The sequence below is a fragment of the Erythrolamprus reginae genome, chromosome 2 (genome assembly GCF_031021105.1).
Source record: "Erythrolamprus reginae isolate rEryReg1 chromosome 2, rEryReg1.hap1, whole genome shotgun sequence".
Lineage (NCBI taxonomy): Eukaryota > Metazoa > Chordata > Lepidosauria > Squamata > Dipsadidae > Erythrolamprus > Erythrolamprus reginae.
The window spans coordinates 220,261,058-220,281,931 of NC_091951.1; the positions used below are offsets into that span (position 1 = coordinate 220,261,058).

The following is a 20,874-nucleotide window of genomic DNA, read 5'->3' on the forward strand; positions in this document are numbered from 1 at the left end:
CCTGGAAGGGGCCGGAGGCCAGGCGCCATTTAGACTTAAGATCGGCTTGCCAGTTTCTCAGCCACAAAAGCCGGCGTGATGACAACGTGGTTGCCATGCTCCTTGTGGAAAATTTAGCCGGGTGAAGGGTGGCGTCCGCCGAAAACTCGGTCGCCGCCAATAATTTACTTAAGTCCTGGCGGAGACGCCCGTCTTCGGGCCCCAGTCGAGATTGCATCTCTTTGATCCACATTAGTGACGCTCGATTGATAAACGACGCGGCTGCTGCCGCCCTGAATCCCCAGCCGGACATCAGGTGCGCCTTGCGCAGTAACATTTCCGCTTTTCTCTCCTCCGGTCTGAGGCTTTCCCCGGTCTCCGAGGGAACCAAGGCGCTGGAGACAATCGTCACGACCGGCTGGTCGATTGGTGGGAATTCCAGCAGCTTTTCCACCTCTTCGTCGAAGGTGTAAAATTTTATCTCGATGTTAGAAGGGCCCTGTGCCGCCGCTGGTTGCTGCCACGGCCTCTTTATGCCCTTTACGAATATGCCTGAAGCAGGAAAGTGGTCGGACTCGGGTTGGGGTTAATCCAGTAGCGAGGCCGAGGTTTGTTCTGACTCAGCGGCCTCTGCTGCTTTGGCAGCGCCTGGAAGGTTCATTACCTGCTTGGCCTTAGATAGTAAGGTTCTAAACAACGCCGGTTTAAACAGGCCAACCGAAGGTGGCTGCTCCGGTGCATTTTCATCCTCTGAAAGGCCAAATTCCGGATCACTGTCCTCAAACTGATCCTGTTCTTCTAACAAGGACCCCAAACCCGAAGGGGGCGGTGCCGACCAAGAACCCATCGTTTGCTGGGGGGGTCTCCCGTACTGTTGAGCCCCTGGTGCCACATTCTGTGAGTATGCATTCACGATGAGGTCCTGCAGATCTGGAGGCAGATTTTGCCACGCCCCAGGCTGGGATCGCAAGCCTGCTGCAGTAGGGGTGAAAGTGGCTGCTGGCCCCTGGTAACTCCCTCCAGTAGGGCCCGCTGAACCTGGTCTAGCCCATGATGTGCTGGGGGAAGGCATGCTCTGGGGCAGGGGCAAGACTTGCCGGTCTGGAGACCAATCTCCTGCTGATGTCACCCCTGTAGGCCCGAAGGTAGTTGGTGATAAGGGGTCTGAAGAATGTCTCTGGCCCAGAGGGAGCCCCGCTGGGGATGCATGCAATGCTGCCTCAAGCTTTTTTTCCAGCGCTTTAATGCGCTTCTCAGCCTCTTTGATGGAGGAGGAGGAGGCAGATGAGTGGGATTTTGCCTTTTCCTTAGGCTTCCCCTTAACTTTCTCCTTAGATGGTGCGGGAGAACTCGGGGCCTCCTTTCCTTGAGTCTCCTCCATAGTACTCACGACTGCCAGGCAATGTAATTCACGCTTTCTTGCCTTCTGACCTCCGGTAGTTTATCAGGCCCACCTCGTCAGCACAATTCAGAGAAAAAATGGCGCCCTCGGTTGCCCGGGATTTGCGCTTGCGCACTAGGGCGTCCCAGCCCGTTCGTGCCTAATTGGCCAGCCGCCAGCCGATTTCGCGCCCAAACGACGCTTGCCGCCTTAATCAGCCCCAAACATGGCGGCGCCCAGCCTCCGCGGCTCCGTGAGCTGTTGCCTGGGGCTCCCCGACCTTGAGGCCTCCCAGTCTGGGTCCGGCTGCCCCGGGAGACTGGTTCCGTGCCCTTATTGACCGCTGTTTCGGTCGCGCTGGCATCGGCGGTTTCGGCGGCTGCGGCGGCGGCTGTCCCTCTAGTGGCTCGCCGCGCTATTCCCCATCAGCTGTGAGGCGCTCGGCTCCGTCTCTCTAAGCCATCGATTACGAGCCGGCTTCAAGCCTCCCAGTGGGGGGGGCGGACCCCCCCACCTTCGGCTGACAGCCTCGGTATGGCCTCGGAGGCCAGGGACCCCCAGGCTGGATGCTCCTCTACGGGGTGTTCCCTCTGGGGGAATGCAATACCCCTGAGGAGGTTCGTTGGGGGTGGTGCCCGCTGAGGGCAGAGACCCCAGACCGTCTGAATCCTCTTGTGTCTTCACGCCTGAAAAACAAAGCAAAGGGATTAAAATGGTAAAGCAGAAAACAACTCATTCACAATTTATTTTATATTATTAAAATCTTAAGCCACAACTCAGTATGTCTCTACTCAGTGACTGAGTTTTTAAAACTGGCTCATGGGGAGAGCAGAGGGGGCGGTGCTCAATTAATATGTAAATTTATAACTCAGTCTCTACCAATAGGATTGGAGTAATACCCATGTTGGACTCTCCTTCCAGATGCAATGGAGAAGAAGACAATTCCTATAAGCAGGCTTTTTAGTATGAAAAGTTTTATACAACTGAGTGATCAATTTTGTTTGCTCTTAAACATTCTTCCCAAAGTTGATTAACCTACTCATGTATTCTATCCCTATGTCACTAGTGTTATCACTTATAATCATGGTCTGGTTCCATTTACTTTCTCTACTGGTTCACATGGCTTCGGAAGTGCGTGTTTTGCATCACATCAGAGAAATGACCCTCTGCACATGCACAGAAGCCTTTACACATGCACAGAGGGTTCTTTGCCAGCCACTTTCAAGGAGCGGAGACAAGAGGACTGGTTTGGGGGCCTTGCCAGCCAGCCATTGCTGCCGGTACAAATATCCTCCACTAGTTTGGGTGAAACGATCTGAACCAGCAGCAGTCCACCACTGCTTATAATCCAAGATCCTATTTTATCTTGCAAAGTATTTTATCTTGCAAAGTATAGTGTGGACGAAGTAGAATGAGCTATCTAGCACTTGGTCCTGGGGTCAGGTAGGATTTGGGAATTTTTTCATAGACTCTCTTCTGCTGCTTATACTGCTCTGGGCCTGAAGCTGTACACTTAGATACATTCTTGAAATCTCAAAGGAGCGGCTAGTCTTTGGGTTGCTCTTCAATACCGGCACTGTGAAGATTTCTGGCGCACTACCAGGGACTGAATTTCTGTTAAAAGCTTGGGTCTTCTGATGTCCCTGAATCATTGCTGCCATTCTGGTGTCACTCTCTCCCTTTCATTGCTGCTTCTGCTCTCTCCTAGCTCTTTAGGGCTTCAGTTTTTCTTTCTTTCTTTAGCTCATTTCCTTCCCAACAATACAACCTATTCTGATGTAGTAGAGGCCTTTTTAAAAGACAAGCTCAAAATGGTAAAGTGCAGCAGTGTTTTGTCTTTTTTAAAAAAAAAATGTAGTGTCACTATTTTAGTCTTTTCTGGAAGCACATTATATAAGAGATGGGCAAGTTAAGTCTGAGGCAGCAGTTGATAATAATAGGAGCAAGGAAAGAAATGAGGAATATGTTTCCTTTGAAAGGAATAGTGAGAAGGCTGTTTCATGATATTTATTGTGAAGCAAATTGGGAGAATAACGGAGATGAATCTGAGATCAGCACCTTGAAAGGCACTGAAAGAGAGTGGTGAGTAACTTCATGGGTCTACTACAAAAAAGAGGCTGCAACATTGGAAGTTGGGATATAGAATAAAACATTGGGCTGTGGGAAGGCATCTCATTCAAGTGTCCAAGCAGAAACAACAAAAATGGAAGGGGGGGGGGGAGAGATTATTTTTCCATTTACAACATTTTTCACCCTTTCTCAAACATTGTTCATCTAGACAATTATGGACATTTCCAGATAACTGATTGTTCCATTATCCATTTTTCTCTTTATTTCAAAATTAGAATAAAGCAGGGCTGTTCATACCACTTAGCAAGACACTAGAAATATTTTATTACAAATGCTCTGTCTTACACATTGGCAAAAAGAATCAGAACCTAAAATACAAGCTTGGAGGACACAACCTTGTAAACGACCCTCCCTCTGTCAAAGACCTTGGAGTACTCATATCTAATGATCTATGTGCCAGAGCCCATTGTAACAACAACATTGTCAAAAAGGTACTAAGAGTTATTAATCTTGCTTAGCTTCTTCTCTCACAATATTACATTTGTAACAGAGCATACAAAACATTTGCTAGACCAATTCTCAAATACAGCTCACCTGTCGGGAACCTGCACTGCATATCAGATATTAATACAATAAAGAGAGTCCAAAAATATTTTACGATAAGAGTCTTCCACTCCTCTGTTTGCAACAGAATGCCTTATTCCATCAGAGTTGAAATTTTGGGTTTAGATAGTTTAGAGCTACGTCACCTTCAATCTGATCTAAATGTAGTTCATAAAATCATCTACCACAATGTCCTACCTGTCAATGAATCTTTCAGCTTCAATTGTTGTAACCCATACATGAGCACACAATAGATTCAAACTCAGTATAAACCACTTGAAACATAACTGCAGAAAATACAACTTCAGAAACAAAGCGATCAATGCCTGGAATGCACTACCTGACTGTGGTTTCTTCTCCAAACCTCAAAAACTTTAACCTTAGACTGTCTACCGTCGACCTCACCCCATTCCTAAGAGGTCTGTCCCTGTCCTAATGCCCTCATTTATCTTTATTTACTTTGTTTATGTTTAAGTTTATACCAATACCTGCTATCTTGTATATGTTTTGACAAAACAAACAAACAAACAAACAAAATTATGGCTAATCTGACCAGATCTAGTAACAGTTAGAAACATAGAAACATAGAAGTCTGACGGCAGAAAAAGACCTCATGGTCCATCTAGTCTGCCCTTATACTATTTTCTGTATTTTATCTTAGGATGGATATATGTTTATCCCAGGCATGTTTAAATTCAGTTACTGTGGATTTATCTACCACGTCTGCTGGAAGTTTGTTCCAAGGATCTACTACTCTTTCAGTAAAATAATATTTTCTCATGTTGCTTTTGATCTTTCCCCCAACTAACTTCAGATTGTGTCCCCTTGTTCTTGTGTTCACTTTCCTATTAAAAACACTTCCCTCCTGGACCTTATTTAACCCTTTAATATATTTAAATGTTTCGATCATGTCCCCCCTTTTCCTTCTGTCCTCCAGACTATACAGATTGAGTTCATTAAGTCTTTCCTGATACGTTTTATGCTTAAGACCTTCCACCATTCTTGTAGCCCGTCTTTGGACCCGTTCAATTTTGTCAATATCTTTTTGTAGGTGAGGTCTCCAGAACTGAACACAGTATTCCAAATGTGGTCTCACCAGCATTCTATATAGTGGGATCATAATCTCCCTCTTCCTGCTTGTTATACCTCTAGCTATGCAGCCAAGCATCCTACTTGCTTTCCCTACCGCCTGACTGCACAGTTAATAAAGTTTCATTCCTGCCCACCAAGGTAAGCAAGACACACCACAGCTATTCAATGTTCATCTTCTGGCCAAGATTCATAAACAAATCCCTTCCCCCAAAATAAAATAAATTAAGTATCCCATCTTTCTATGACAGTGGCATATTTGGGGGACTGGATGGGACAAAGCAAGCTCCAATTCAACCCTAGCAAGACAGAGTTTCTATGGATTCTTGACACTGTGAAAACAAGGATTTTCCATCTTTAGTTGCAGATGGGGTTAGACCCTCTGCACAATCCAGGATACCTCCTAGACTCATGGCTCCTGCAGGTGGTAGCCATGGCTAGGAGAGACTTTGTACACCTTCACCTGGTGTGTTAGTTGCATTCGTTCTTGGACCTAGAGACCCTGCTCATAGTAACTCAAACCCTTGTAACCTCTCATTTAGGTACCGCAAATGTGCTCTGCATGAGGCTGCCCCTGAAGAAAATTCAAAAGCTTCAACTGATGCAGAATGTGTCTACGTGGGTAATAAAAAGTGCCAGATATACAGCACACACCTAACACCAGTTCTGCATGAGATGCTTTGGTGACTGTATGTTCCTGGATGCAATTTAATGTGCTGGTTGTCACCTTTTAAGCTCTACATGGTGTGGGACTGGGTAATCCAAAGGGTTGCATGTTTACAAGAATCTTTATCCAGATTTGGTAAATTTGGTATATGGGGTGCATTGTATGTGTGTGAAAAATCCAGTGTTTTCTGATCACCTCTCACTTGAACCATTGATATACCTGTTATACATGCAGATAGAAAACTGCAAACCAGTCAGAATTTATAGGAGCTTGCCCTTCTCCTTGCATACAGAATGTTTCTGGAAACTGTGACCAGTGAACAGGAAGGTCTATATGTCCCAGTAGCTCCACAGAGTGGTCAATAGGAAGACAGACATTGCCTTAATAAAATTAAGTGCAATTATAAGTTGGAAGATATCACACATGGGACAGATGTCAAGGAAGCTCAATTGTAAGCCGCCATCCATGCTGGAATAGGGCAAGGTGAAGTTGATGTGATCTGTTCAAGCCTTTCAATGAAACTGCTGAAGCATTGCTGCCTATGGTTAACAATTTATATGGAAGAACTAAAATTATACCAATCTCATTCATTCAATTCAATCCAATCCAATCCAATTCATTGTATTGCTTGAGTGCTAATGGCTTTGAGTGGTTGACACTGAACAAGCATGAGGGAAAGCATGATAATTTCCAGAGGATTTTGGAGACAGCGTGAAAGTTTTGAGTGCCAGAGCAGTAATGGAGGGCCTTCTGTACCTCTATGGCTTTCATGATTTACATCCAATGATTTGCTTGTACCTGTGATGAGCAATTGCAGAAAGCTTTTTTTAAAGTAAATGCCTAAAGTATGTTTGGATACCCATCAAGTCTTCCCCAAGACACAAAAGACAACTCTGCAATCACATGAAGGAAAAGCTTATGACCCTCAGGATCAGCGTAGCAAGACTAAAGGAAAACCAGTTACAGAAACTCATTGTTAAACTGTATTTTGCTTATTCCTGTCCACTTCTCCTTTCAAGGATTTTTCAATATTTCTAGAAATAAATTATATATAGGAAAAGAGATAATTGCATATCATCAGAAGTGCTATGATGTGGCTCTCAAAGAGAAAGGAAGGAGCTGTGCCTAAGCATGCATGACAAAAAATGGGACCCCTGGGCAAAATGAGCTTTTCATTTTGAGCGTTTCAAAGTTCTGAACAAGTCAGGATGTCAATACTTTTAAGACTGTAATATTTGTAATATTTTTTATATATATATATTTCCTATTAGCCATGTTGAACACATTTTTTCCAAATTCAATTAATAACAAAAGCTAAGTAATTTTTTTTCTCAAAACACAGAAATTTAGGGCAGAATCTGACATGCAGCAAACTGCTATAAAAACTGGCTGAAAAGAATTCTAATAATTATGACTGAAAAGTTAATAATTTGGGCAAAGTAACATATTGTTCAACTTAAGAAATATTTTTTACCTGTGATCCTGTGGAGTATCGTCCAGGAGTTCGTGACCCAGAAGTTTTTCCTGAGCCGATGGAGTTCTCTGTACTTTTCCCACTACAACAATGTGTACGCAGGCATTTCCCATATTCTTTACGTACCTAACAAATTAAATTGTGATATTTATTAACAGGAAATCCATTCTTCAATTTTGAAAATGATTTTGAATTGGGAAATTTATTCAACTATAATTGTTTGTGGATATCTATTATGGCTGCTACTGTCATATTTTAAAATATATAGTATTTGCTATGAAGGTGTTCAATTAACAATCCAGACTTTTCAAGGAGTAGTAAGAAATCAAATTACATTATTTTGGAGATTTGAAAGGAAAGTTTATCTATCTAATTCAGAAATTTCCATTTTCCTCTTCCAATATGCTCCACATCTTTGTTCATTCATTCATCTAATCACCTTTCAATATAGATAAGTACAAGATGATTGAACTTTTTAAACTTTAAAATATAAACCAGCAAACGTAAGAGTATGAGAAAACATAAAGCAGAGCAAGTCCATCTAAAACGTCTTCAATTTGAAGTAGAATAGAATAATATATCCTATCAATGGCTACATAGTTCAGAAGAAATTTAATCAATATCAGGGTCACGTATGTTTCTTGCCAACTCTATTGCATTTAATTTCTCAGCAAATTATTATTTGTAATATAGCCACAAAAATGCAGATATTTTTATAATTTACTTTTTAAATCAATTTACATGAAAAAACCCTATACAGTGGTACCTCATGATACGAACCCCTCGCCATATGAACAACCTGAGATACGAACCTGGGGCACGGATATTTTTTGCCTCTTCTTACGAATGTTTTCCGTCTTACGAACCCGTCCCCGCTGCCCGGCTGTCACCTTTTGAAACAGCCGTGGGGCTTCCCAGCGTCCTCCTGAACCCGAACGCCAAACCTGAATTTCCGGGTTCGGTGTTTGGGAGGCCACCGAGAAGACCCCTGGCTGTTTCAAAGCACGACAGCTGGGCGGCGGGGCTTTTCGGCGGCCTCCCGAACGCCGAGCCCGGAAGTTCGGCAAAAGTTCGGGTTTGGGGGGCCGCTGAGAAGCCCCGCCGCCTGGCTGTCACTTTTTGAAACAGCCGGGGGGCTTCCCAGTGTCCTTCTGAACCCAAACGCCAAACCCGACTTCCGGGTTCGGCATTCGTGAGGCCGCTGAGAAGCCCCCCGGCTGTTTCTCACCTTTTGAAACAGCCGGGGGGCTTCCCAGCGGCCTCCTGAACCCGACCGCCAAACCAGAACTTCCGGGTTCAGCGTTCGGGAGGCCGCCGAGAAGCCCCCGGCTGTTTCAAAAGGTGACAGCCAGGCGGCTGGGCTTCTTGGCGGCCACCCGAACCCGAACTTTTGCCGAACTTCCAGGTGCGGCATTGGGAGAACGCTGAGAAGCACCCGGCTGTTTCAATTGAAACAGCTGGGCAGCGGCGGTTTTTTGCATTTTTTTTTCCGTTGCACGCATTAATTCATTTTTCATTGTTTCCTATGGGAAACAATGTTTCGCCTTAAGAACTTTTCGCCTTATGAACCTCCCCCGGGAACCAATTAGGTTCGTAAGATGAGGTATTACTGTATTCTATTAATTGTTAAGTTAATATTTATTTATATTTAGCCAAAGTCTATTGCAGTAGAAATGTATAGATACAGTGAAAAAAACCCAGAGCATAAATTGGGAAATGAAAACAAACCCCACTTATTTAATATTTTCCTATTATAATTTTAATATTTGTTTTACATTTTGAATACTGTTTTAGTTTTTCCTTAAATATTCAATAAGAATAGAAAAATGGAATTAATAACCAATTCAACCAATTGACAAATACAGCTTTTTGTCTATTAATGCATGCCATAATTATTCTCAACCACTTTTAACTCAAATTCCATTCCATGAGGCCATTTCCCTGCTGGCTAAACTGTGATAAGAAATTTCTACTTGATTAAAAATGTTTCAGCTGAATTTTGTGCTAGTTGGAGATTGGACTTAATGTAGGGCCTTCATTTATTGGCTTATTAGTATTCTACCTTTCTTTTCCTACAATAAACAAAATGACTTATGACAAATGGATTTGTGCCCACTATGTGGATGTGAGAGAGTAGTTCAATTAAAAAATTCAGAAAGATCATTACTCATAAATTTCATTATTTTCACTTTCTATATTCTAATAAGATTATGGTTATGTCTATTAACTGAGACCGAATAAGAAATCTATAAGTGAAATACAGTAATGAAAAGATAGATTTTTTTAAAAAAAGAACGTGAACTATGGAAAAGGAGGAGAAATTGCACTGATTATTAAGAAATATTTCCAGCTTTTTAGAATTAAAGACCAAGAGAAGTTGGGTAGCTAGATATTGATGACATAATCACAGGCAAGAATTACTAACATTCAATCCAGGTAAAATAATGCCCATGAGATCACAGAAGCATCCAGATGCTTACTAAGCTACATATACTAATCATTTTTAATTCCCCATAACCTAGGGAATTGTTTACTTGTCTAAGATTGGAAGGCTCCTACTTCCATTCAGACTAAAGATCAGTATTACAGTATATGATGCTTTCTCTTCAGTCCTTGCTAGACATCTTCTGCCAGAAAGCCTTTACAGTAATCTAGAAAGTTACTCACTTCTCAAGTATAATGTTTCAGATTCTGGAAACTCTATTTAGCTATTTTGCATTACTTTTCTCAATTACACTTTAAAAATATTGAAGGGGGAAATATTTAGTTAACATATACTGTATTTTGGCATCTGAATTCCAAATTCTAGAATGTGCCCTTGGTGTCATTAGTTGTATGAATACCTACAGAGTTTAACTGGTCCCTTTAAAAAAAAAGATTAGAATTTTGCCAAGTATAAGAGCAAAGTCCACACACTTGTTCTACCTGAAGTGTTCAAATTATGTCCCTATCATTTCAGAAAAGTGTCCAAAATGAAATTCCTAATTTCTGAGCTCAAAATATTTTTTAAAAAATTGAAACTATTCTAGAATAGTTTCAATTTTTAAAAAAATATTTTGAGCTCAGAAATTAGGAATTTCATTTTGGACACTTCTAGAATAGTTTCTAGTATAGAACATCAATTGATATAGTGAGATCCCCCGCACCTGAATTTGATAAAATAGCTTTACGAGACACCTGCTTAGTAGGAGAGAATAACCCATTCGACTAAGGGAGCTGGGATTGGAAGGCTCTGTATTACGGTGGTTTCTCCTGTTTCTCTGGTCGATCGCAGTCAGTGTTGGTAGGAGGGCAGAGGTCGACTCTAGACCCCTTGTTTGCGAGGTGCCTCACGGCTCAATCCTCTCTTCCCTACTATTTAACATTTACCACTGGGTGACATCATCTGACGACACGGGGTGAGGTTTCAGCAATATGCTGATGACACCCAGCTATATATCTCCACCCCATGTCAGTTCAGTGAAGCAGTGGATGTGATGTGCCAGTGCCTCCACGAAGTGAGGGTCTAGATGGGAGTCAACAGGCTCAAACTTAACCATGACAAGACCGAGTGGCAGTGGATACTGCCTCTGAAGAACTATGTCGACTGTCCTTCCTTGGTTCTGGGGGGACAGAAATTAACCTCCTCAGAATAGGTTCGCAATTTGGATGTCCCCCTAGTCTCACAGCTAATATTAGATCAACACCTGATAGATGTAGCTAAGGGAACCTTTGCACAGGTTCAACTAGTGCATCAATTGTGACCCTACTTGGATAGAAAGGCTCTTCTCATGGTCACTCATGCCCTTATCACCTCACTCGTGCCCTTATCACCTGGATTATTGCAATGCACTCTACATTGTGCTACCCCTGAAGAGTGTTCAGAGACTACAGTTGGTCCAGAATGCAGCTGCTGTTATGAGTGTGCCCAGATACATCCATGCTACATCAATTCTTTTTGAATTGCACTGGCTTCCTATTGGCTTCCGGTCACAATTCAAGATGTTGATTATTACCTTTAAAGCCCTACATGGCTCAGGGCCAGAGTATCTTCCAGACCGCCTTCTACCACACACCTCCCAGTGACCAGTAAGATCCAGAGGTCTTCTTCGGGCCCCATCAGCTAAACAGTGTTGGCTGGCGGGTCCACGGAGGAGAGCATTCTCTGTGGTTGCCCTGACTCTCTGGAATCAGCTACCTCCTGAGATCCGCACTACGCTCACTTTTTTGGCCTTCCAGAAAGCTGTAAAGACCTGGCTTTTCCGACAGGCCTGGGGCCATTGACCTTGGAGGGATGACTAACGAAGTCAGCCCATGAATGTATGGATGGCTGCAATTATTTTAAATTGTAATGTTTTTATACTGATTCATGTTTGTTTTTGTTGTGAGCTACCCTGAGTCACTAGGGAGTTGGGTTAGGGTTAGGGTTAGGGAACTTTCAAATAATTTTTTCATAATCATCAACATCAAAAGTTAAAGTTAATACTGCTGATATAAACTTCACATTGCTGATTTTTAAATGTGATCTTCAAATTCTGGGAGGCAAGGATAATGATTCTGTGTACCCATCCATTCACCTTACATTCAAACATGTTAGATTTAATTTTTGTATCAAAAAGTAAAGCTGACGTTTCCAGAGGTCATTATTTACCCAAGATAGAGTGATCACCAGCCAGTGAGTGGGAACTCCCTAGTCTGTTTGGACATAAGCTCATATAACATGGTTTATAACTAACTGAGAGATGAGTAAAAATAAAATAAAACAGTTAATATGGTCCAAAGTATGTCTACCAAGGCAATGAAATATAGTCTCAAATCAGAGAATGCTCTCAGTTGGGTCTTAGAAGTCCACAGTCAATCTTCTATGTATAAATTTGTGCCACATGTTGAGGAAAAAACATCTATTATCCAAACCCTCCTCCAAAATTTCCTTATAGATAGATCTCCCAAGTTTGACAATGAATGTCATTTGATGAAAAAGCAATTGAAGACAGAGTTAGGAGAATTGCTCAGAGGCATTCCTTCGTTATAAGCATAGGATGCTGTCTTTAAGAAGAGGATACAAAAAGCTCCTTAAATCAAACTGGTGGGTGTGGGGAGAGAAAGCCATGCTGCTTCAAATTGGTCAGGACATGAGCTGTCAGCAAGAAGTCATAATTCAGCTATATTTTGGCACATTGTAGTTGGGATTCTGAAAAAATGGAGATTCACATTCAATATACCAATCACAGGTTTTAACATGGGGAAATTATTATCATCACCTGTTTGCTCTCTGGGAGCTATTGAGAAAGTTACTAAATAGCAATTTACCACCTACTGAAACTACACCCCTCTGACCATCAGTATTAGTAAAACAAGATTAAATCTATTACAAAAAGGCACGAAGAGCAATAAATAAAGCCCCTGTTGAGGGCTTCCCACCAGCCAAATTATTCAAAAACTATCCAGACACAAGCACCTTTTCCTGGTGGGTTTATTCATACAGGTGAATAATATCTGCCATATTACAGTCAGGAGGAAGATGGCAGTTGTAGTTCCAAAAAAGAATTTTAGCAATTGCAGGCTCATGCATCTAATAGATGTTGTGGCTAAAATATATGCCAGGTTCCTCTTGAGGAGAGTTGAGAATTAGGTAGCTGACAAGTATTGTACATTCTTGCAGAAGAAAAAGCTGGCTTCAGACACATTCAATCCACTACTGCTTTGTCTTGAACCATCTAATTACCAAATATATCAGTAAGTGGACACAGTCGATTGCTGTCTTTATAAACATTAGTGCAACATTTGAGTAAACAGAAAAATATTGGAATAGTAAAAATCATATTTCATATTTCATAGGAAATTGAAATTAATTGTCCTCAACACAGAACACAACCTGCTTGCATTGACCAAAGTCCTTTATACAAATACTGCAAAGAGTATATTGTAAGCTGCTTCAGGGTATAATTTAGGGTTAAAGAAGTCATGACAAGGAGGATTGACTATCTTACTTACAAAGGAATAAGACAAGGGTGCATAGTTGCATCATTGCTATTCAATCTATATGTTAATGACTTACCATGACTGATGAAGGATTCTGTACTACAGAAGGTACTCGACATATGTTGCTATCTGTAGACAATATGATTTTTACTATTCTATTTTGGGTTGCATAGATTGTTAAGACTTGGCTACCATTGCCTTAATAATACTTTGATTATTAATACACTGGTAAAAAAAATAAAAGGAATACTTAAAAAACAGAATATAACTTCAAGTAAATCAAACTTCTGTGAAATCAAACTCTACTTAGGAAGCAACACTGATCAACAGTCAATTTCATATGCTGTTGTGCAAATGGAATAGTTATGCAAATGAAATATTAAATGAGAATACAGTAATACCTCGACTTACGAATTTAATTGGTGCCGGGAGGAGGCTCGTAAGGCGAAAAGCTCGTAAGACGAAACATTGTTTCCCATAGGAATCAATGGAAAAGCGATTAATGCGTGCAAGCCCAAAAATCAAAAACCGACCGCCACCACCGAAGGAGGCTTGAGCCTCCCGATCCTCCCCGCCCCTTTGCCATGCATGCCATCCTGCATGCAGGATGCCATGCAGTCAGGAAGGTCATCCTTCTCCCACCCCCCAGCCAAAAACACAAAGGCGGTCTGCCAGGCGGCTCCCCCCGCTCCGCGCCTCCTTTCTGTTTGTTTTGTCTCTGGGTCTGCGGAGGGAGGGAGCGAAGCAGAGCGGCGTGGCAGGCGAGGCGACCGCCTTTCTGTTCGCCAAGCACCGCGGGGAAGGAGGGAGAGAGAAGCAGGCGGGCAGCAGCCGCGGCAGAGGCCAAGTCTCGCTCCGGGCTGTGCCCCCTCCGAGCGCTCACCGCCTGTCCCTGTCAGCGGCCCAGCCACCTTCACCCGCCCGGAAACTGCCAGAGGGGCTCCTCCGGAGGGGCGCACGGGGAAGGGCTTGAGCCACCGTCTTCTCCCTTCCCCGTGAGAGCGCCGCACCTCTTGTCTGCCTGGCCTGAGAGGCACGAAACCGCCGCTTATGCCGGGCGGCCCGCCTGGAACGCCAGCAATGCCGCCGGGCCGATTGCCGATTGCCGAGCGGGGGCGGGGCGGGGGAGGAGGCAGCGCCGCACCGGACCCCTCAGGCCGCTCCGCCTGGGATGGGGCTCCTCCCGTGCCCCCGTGCGCCCCCCCGGAGGAGCCCCATCCCGGACGGAGCGGCCTGAGGGGTCCGGTGCGGCGCTGCCTCCTCCCGCGCCCCACTCCCGTTCGGCAATCGGCCCGGTGGCATTGCTAGCGTTCCAGGTGGGCCGCCCGGCATAAGCGGCGGTTTCGTGCCTCTCGGGCCGGGCACTCAAGAGGTGCGGCGCTCCGGAGGAGCCCCTCTGGCGGTTGTTCGGGCGGGTGAAGGTGGCTGGGCCACTGACAGGGACAGGCAGTGAGCGCTCGGAGGGGCTCGTATCTCGAATTTGAGCTCGGGAGTAGAGCAGAAATATCTCTCCACTCCTAGCTCGTATCTCGAAATGCTCGTATATAGAGCAGCTCGTATCTTGAGGTACTACTGTATTTCATTCATTCAGGTCTAGGATGTGTTATTTCAGTGTTCCCTTTATTTTTTTGAGCAGCATATATCAAAATAAAGATCATGGTTTTTAAAAATACCATCTCAGCCCTAGATGGCTATTAAATGGTGAGTCAGTTGAGCAATCCAACATTTTTCCTTATTTAGATGTAGCCTTCTGTGAGACTGGATCTTGATTCCCTCATCATCAAAGGAGTTCACCCAGAAAAGGGGAGATAGCAATTCAATATTAAAAATTACAAAACATTAGATTCAGATTCTATGCATGCAAAATCAACACTACCACTATGCTTTTAAATGAAGATGAAGTTTGAGGCTTACATGCCATTACTAGAACAAATATAACCATAGCATCTGAACAGTGATGCTAATGTATTCTGAGTTGTGTATTTGGGTGTGGATAAAAAAAACCCCTCACCTGCAGAGTTTAGACTTGAATTAGGAATTTAATTTGAATTGTTCTTTTCAGGCCATACAATTATTACTGCAAATCAAGGTTTTGAAACTGAAGGCCTAAAATATTTTTCCTAATAGAATAAGCAAAACCTCAATTGAATTGCACAATTGAGAAATTATATCAGGAATATATGGTCTCTCTGTTTCTTGCCTGACATTTTCTGGGAGACAAGAGAAAAGATTTCTGCACAAAGAATTTTGGATATACTATAGATACTCTGAAAGATACTGCTATCCTCAGTAAGCTGGCACATTTAGCTGCTTTAAACACACCTTCTGTAACAGTTAAAAATGGAAGGTTTAGCCAAGTTTCTTTTGATGAATGTACTTTTTTTTTAAGCTTCAGAGATGGAGGACACAGCACATATATTATCTGAATGTATAAAAAAGAGAGAGTCATATCTAGGATTCCACATTAGACAGCCTTTGGGGATCTTTGCATTAAAACAACTTATTTCATGTGAGGTCAGAACTCCAAAATTATATATAATACAGTATGGCCCTTTATCTGAACAAAATAGCACAACTGAGAACTGCATATGTGGATCTGGCTGGTTAATGATGACAAAGAAATATCAATTGCATTTTTATTTAGTTATGTCTTTTACTCTACTACTTTATAACAAGTGATCTTATTCTATAAAATATTTTTTATTTTGATTTGGCATAATAACTAAATGTGAAATCACAGCTGGTTTAGCAGGTTTTGGCCTTCATTCTATCCAAGTCTTCCCTAGGACGAACTTAGCAACTTAGCAACGTGTTGACTTCAACTCCCAGAATTTGTAGCTGTCTGGACTCTGGAGAATTCTGGGAGTTGAAAACCACACGTCTTAAAGTTGCCAAGTTTGAAGACCTCTGATAGGATGCCATAATGAATTGTGAATCCAAGCAATATGGCCTTTTGGAACTGACAGATGGAAATTTTGTTAACATGCATATTTTATAAGAGCCATTCAATATTTTTGAGATATATTATTATTATTAATACTTTATTCATTAAATATGAAACTCAGTTTCAAGTAGCCCAGTTTTTTACAGTTCTACTGGTGTTTTGGTAGGAAGCTGCAATTTTTTGATGCATTTTATAAAATACTTGGACATTCTTGGTCATTCTTATTATCATTGCTATTATTATTATTGCTATCATCATCATCGTCATCATCATCATCATCATCATCATCATCATCATCATCATATACAGAGATTTCATTTTGTCTTACAACTTGTAGTTCCATCAAACTACATTTGCTATTTTAACTGGGCAAGTTTTTTAATTACTTTTTTTGTTTTAGCAGCCAAATGATTTGAGTTTGACCATTTCACTGCGGATTCCTTAATCAAAATAAAAAAGTTACCTGTTGTAGTTGTTATTTAGTATGAGCAGCAGCAGCAGCAGCAGTAAGAGTAGTAATACTGTATAATTATAGTAGCAATCCGTGGGACTAATCAGTTACTGAGAAACTATTGGACTTTTTCAGGGTGCCAGAATACATCATACTGTTAAGGTTAAACTTGTTATATTTATCCATTCTTTTCCAACCATGGCATGAAACAGTGAGTTCTTATATGCCTCCTTGCCTTTTGTTTATATGTTCCCCAGGCCATATATTGGATTACAAATACATCTTTCCATTACTATCCTTATCTGCATGCTATTTTTCCATGATGAACTATGCTAAAATGACTCACAATAGTCTCATAACATTTCCATTCCATTCATCAGAAGATGGACAATTTTAATAGTGACACAAATCTTAATAGATTAATCAAGATGACTAGTAGAGTCAAGCTGGACTCTGCCCTTTTACTCAAGCGAAAATGAACCAGATGAAAAGTAGTAGGCATCGTCTAGCCATGGTTCCAGCTGGCTGACTGACCTTTTGAGGTAAATGGTCATTCTTAAGATCCAGATGTGCCATTTAGGGGCCAATTTCTATGTAGTCTTATTAATGAAAAATGAGTTCTATAATAGGCCATTGCAAAAGAATATATGGGTGGGTGCTAACAGAGTAACTTTGGATATCAGAAAAAGTAAGAACAAACATGAACTGTTTCTGGCTTGCTGGAAATCCATTCTTGAATCATCCTATGTTTACATACTAAACCTATTTAAAAAGTTGACATGACAAGAGCAAACTCCACTGAATATTGTACACCACTTTCTCTCCACGGGGGATCTATATTGTCTCTGGTTTTCCTTTAATTTAAACATACCTTTTATTTATTTATTTAGATACCTCTCCTAAGTTTCAACTCATTCTGAGCTTTGGTTTATCTGATAGAGATTCTTTCTAATCATTCCTCTTTCCATTGGTTAAGCATGTCCTTTTTTCTTTTCTACATTTTAGAAAATTCTGCATATATCCAAACTGGATTCTTTAACTTTTGTCCCATTTTTCTTCTTCTTACGGGAATAGTTTCTGATGGCTTCTTCAATATCGCATTTTATAGAATTTCCCATCTCCTATCCCTCCTGAATGTTTTTCTTTTTTAGGATTTCAAGGCACTGGATTTCACCTACATTTCCCCTGAGCAACTCAAAGTCTAGTTTTCTGGAGCTCAATATGCAGGTCAGTTCCTCCTCCTCCTCCTCCTGGATATTACAGATCCAAGGGTAACGCAATCACTTTTTTAAAGATGCCAATCAGTTTCACTATTTAACAGAACAGATAGTTAACAAAATAACAGTTGGAAGAGACCAGTTTAACAAGCAGGAAAACCTGACTATTTCAGATAAATGGCTGTCCAATCTCTTCTTAAACACCTCAGGTAATGGATCATCCACACCTTCTGAAGGCAAGCATTCCACTGGTTAATTGTTCTCACTGTTGGAATGAGAATTTCTCCTAAATTCTAGCTTGGTTCTTTCCTTGATTAGTTTTCAGCCACTGCTTCTTGTCCTGTCTTTTGGTGCTATAGCCCGGACACTTCTTTGTGGCAGCCCCTCCAATATGGAAACACTAATATCATGACACCTATGACCCTTTTTTTCACTAGACTAGACATTCCAAATTCCATCATATGTTTTAGCTATGCCCCCTAATCCAGCCCCCTAATCATCTTTTTTGCTTTTCTGTGCACATTTTTCAGAGTCTCAACATTTTTTTTTACATTACGATGACCAAAACTGGATTCACTTTGGTCTTACCAAGATATTATAAAGTGGTACTAACATCACATGTGATCTTGATTCTATCCCTCTGTTAATGCAGTCTGGGATTGAATTGGCTTATATTTAAGTGATTGTCCACTAGGACTCCACAATCCCTCTCATAGTTACTGGTACTGAGCCAAGTAGCACCTATTCTATACTTGTGCATTTCAGATTTTTTTTGTCTAAGTATAAAAACTTACTTTTCTCACAACTGTATTTCATTTTGTTAGATAAAACCTAGTGTTCAAGTCTGTTGAGATACTTTTGAATCTTGAATCTCTCTTATGAGGTGTTGGCTATTCAGGCCAGCTTGGTGTCATCTGCAAATTTGATGAGTTCTCTTTCTAAATAGTTTATGAAGATATTGAAGAGTCCTGGATCTAAGACAGAATAGTGGGGTTCCCCACTGTTTACTTCCCTTAATGTAGATGTAGTTCCATTAAGAACTATACACTGACTATAGTTTGTTGGCCAGTTACAAATCCATCTGGTGGTGATGCTATCTATCCCACATTTTTCTAACTTAAGAAGTAGTTAACAGTCCGCTTTATGCCTTACCAAAGTCCAAGTGGACTATGTCCACATTATTTCACTGGTTCACGAATTCAGTCACAAGATGAAATAAGATTTGTTTGGCACAATCTGTTTTTGTCACATCCATGTTGGCTTCTGGTTATAACTTTGCTTGCTTCTAGGTGTTTGCAGTTGTATTCCTTGATTATCCTTTCCAGGATCTTACCAGATATTGATGTCAGGTTGATTGGTCTGCAGTTTCCTGAATCCATTTCCCCACTTTTTTTGAAAATAAGAACCACATTCAGTCCTTTGGAACCACATTCAGTCCTTTGGAATCACATTGTTCCTTTGTGCTCCAGGATCTTTGAATGATATAGTTCAGTGATTCTGAGATCATGTCTGCCAGCTCCTTCAGAACTCTGGGTCATCTATCTGGTCCTGCTGATTTGAACTCATCTAGGCGGACAGGTGTTCTATTATCATTTTCTTGCCTGATTTAATTTGTATTTTATGGTTCTGTTTTTTTGTAGGTTTGGGCTATTTTTTCTTTTTGCATGTAAGACAGATACAAAGAATGAATTAAGCAACCTGCTTTCTCCTTGCTACCAGCATTTCCTTGACATCTTCCTCCATTAGTGGACCAATTATTTCCTTGACTTTTTTCTTGTTTGTTACGTGTGGAAAGAAACTTTTAAAATTATTTTTGACATTGGTTGCAAGTCTTAGTTCATTCTGAGCCTTAGCTTTACTGATTTCATCCTTGCAGATTCAGCAACTTCTGCCTTAGTTATGCATCCCTCTTTCCATTTTTTTACACTTATTCCTTTTGTCTTTTAGTTTATCATAGAGTTATTTATGCAATCATGCTGGCTTTATCTTTGATTTCTTACTTTTCTTTTTTAGAAGTATTGTGGTACACTGGGCTTTTATAATTGCATTTTTCAGATTTCCAAAGTTTTTTGAGCTATTTTCATCTTTAAGATTTTAATCCATGGAATCCTCCCCAAGCTCAAAGTTTGTTGAAATCAATCCTTTTAAAGTCTAAGATACTATTTTGATTTTGTTCTATTATATGTGTGTGGCCACTCTTCACCAAAGTTCCTACAACTTCAACCCCCTCTGTTGTTTCATCTCTTTTGGTAATAATTAAATCCAACATAGCTAACCCTTTAGTTCCATCTACTTTTTGGATGACAAAGTTGTCAGATAGACTCATAAGGAACCTGTTTTATCTCCCACTTCATGCAGAGTCTGTTCCCCAGTTGATGACAGAGTAGTTAAAGTTCCCCAACATACTATGTTTCCTACATACATTAGTTACCTGGTTAGCAAAAAGTTCTATTTTTTCTGTGGCCTGTAATATAATCCTATCGCGATGTCATTCTTTTTTCCTTTTATATGAATCCATATGCATTCAGGGTGTACAGGTATAGTTATTGTTTTACATATAATGCAAATTCATCTTCTCTTTTGTTAGGTATGTGTCCATTCTATCTATTTTGAAGGTCCTTGCTTGGATCCTTCCCTATGAATTCTCCTAGCCCAAGGGTAGGCAAAGTTGGCTCTTCTATGACTTGTGGACTTCAACTCCCAGAATTCCCAAGTCAATCATGCTAGCTCAGGAATTCTGGGAGTTGAAGTCCACATGTCATAGAAAAGCCAACTTTGCCTACCCATGTCCCTAGTCAAACTCCCACAGAAATATTCATTATTTCCTTCCTGTGGTATATTGAAAACAGAGAAATTATAGATGAAGACTAGATTGGACTGAAAGAAGCAGATAGATAAAAAGAAAAAGAAAAGGGTGCCCACTCCAAAAGAATCTCCTCCTTGAATTCCCTTGCTAATCTCCCAGCTAAAACCTTGCTTCCACTCACACTCATCACATCATGTCCATTTTAAATGTTTAATTGCTTTTTATTTTCTTC

At 41.2% G+C, this 20,874-nt stretch overlaps 1 protein-coding gene across 5 annotated transcripts in view; it reads right to left on the bottom strand.

Moving 5' to 3' along the window:
- Nucleotides 1-20,874, bottom strand: part of ADGRL3 (adhesion G protein-coupled receptor L3) — a 688,180-nt gene that overhangs the window by 89,952 nt on the left and 577,354 nt on the right. For all 5 annotated transcript variants that reach the window (XM_070741950.1, XM_070741951.1, XM_070741955.1 and 2 more), the window contains one exon: nucleotides 7,264-7,389. In XM_070741950.1, coding sequence (XP_070598051.1) covers nucleotides 7,264-7,389 — 126 coding nt within the window. The remainder of the gene's footprint in view (nucleotides 1-7,263; nucleotides 7,390-20,874) is intronic.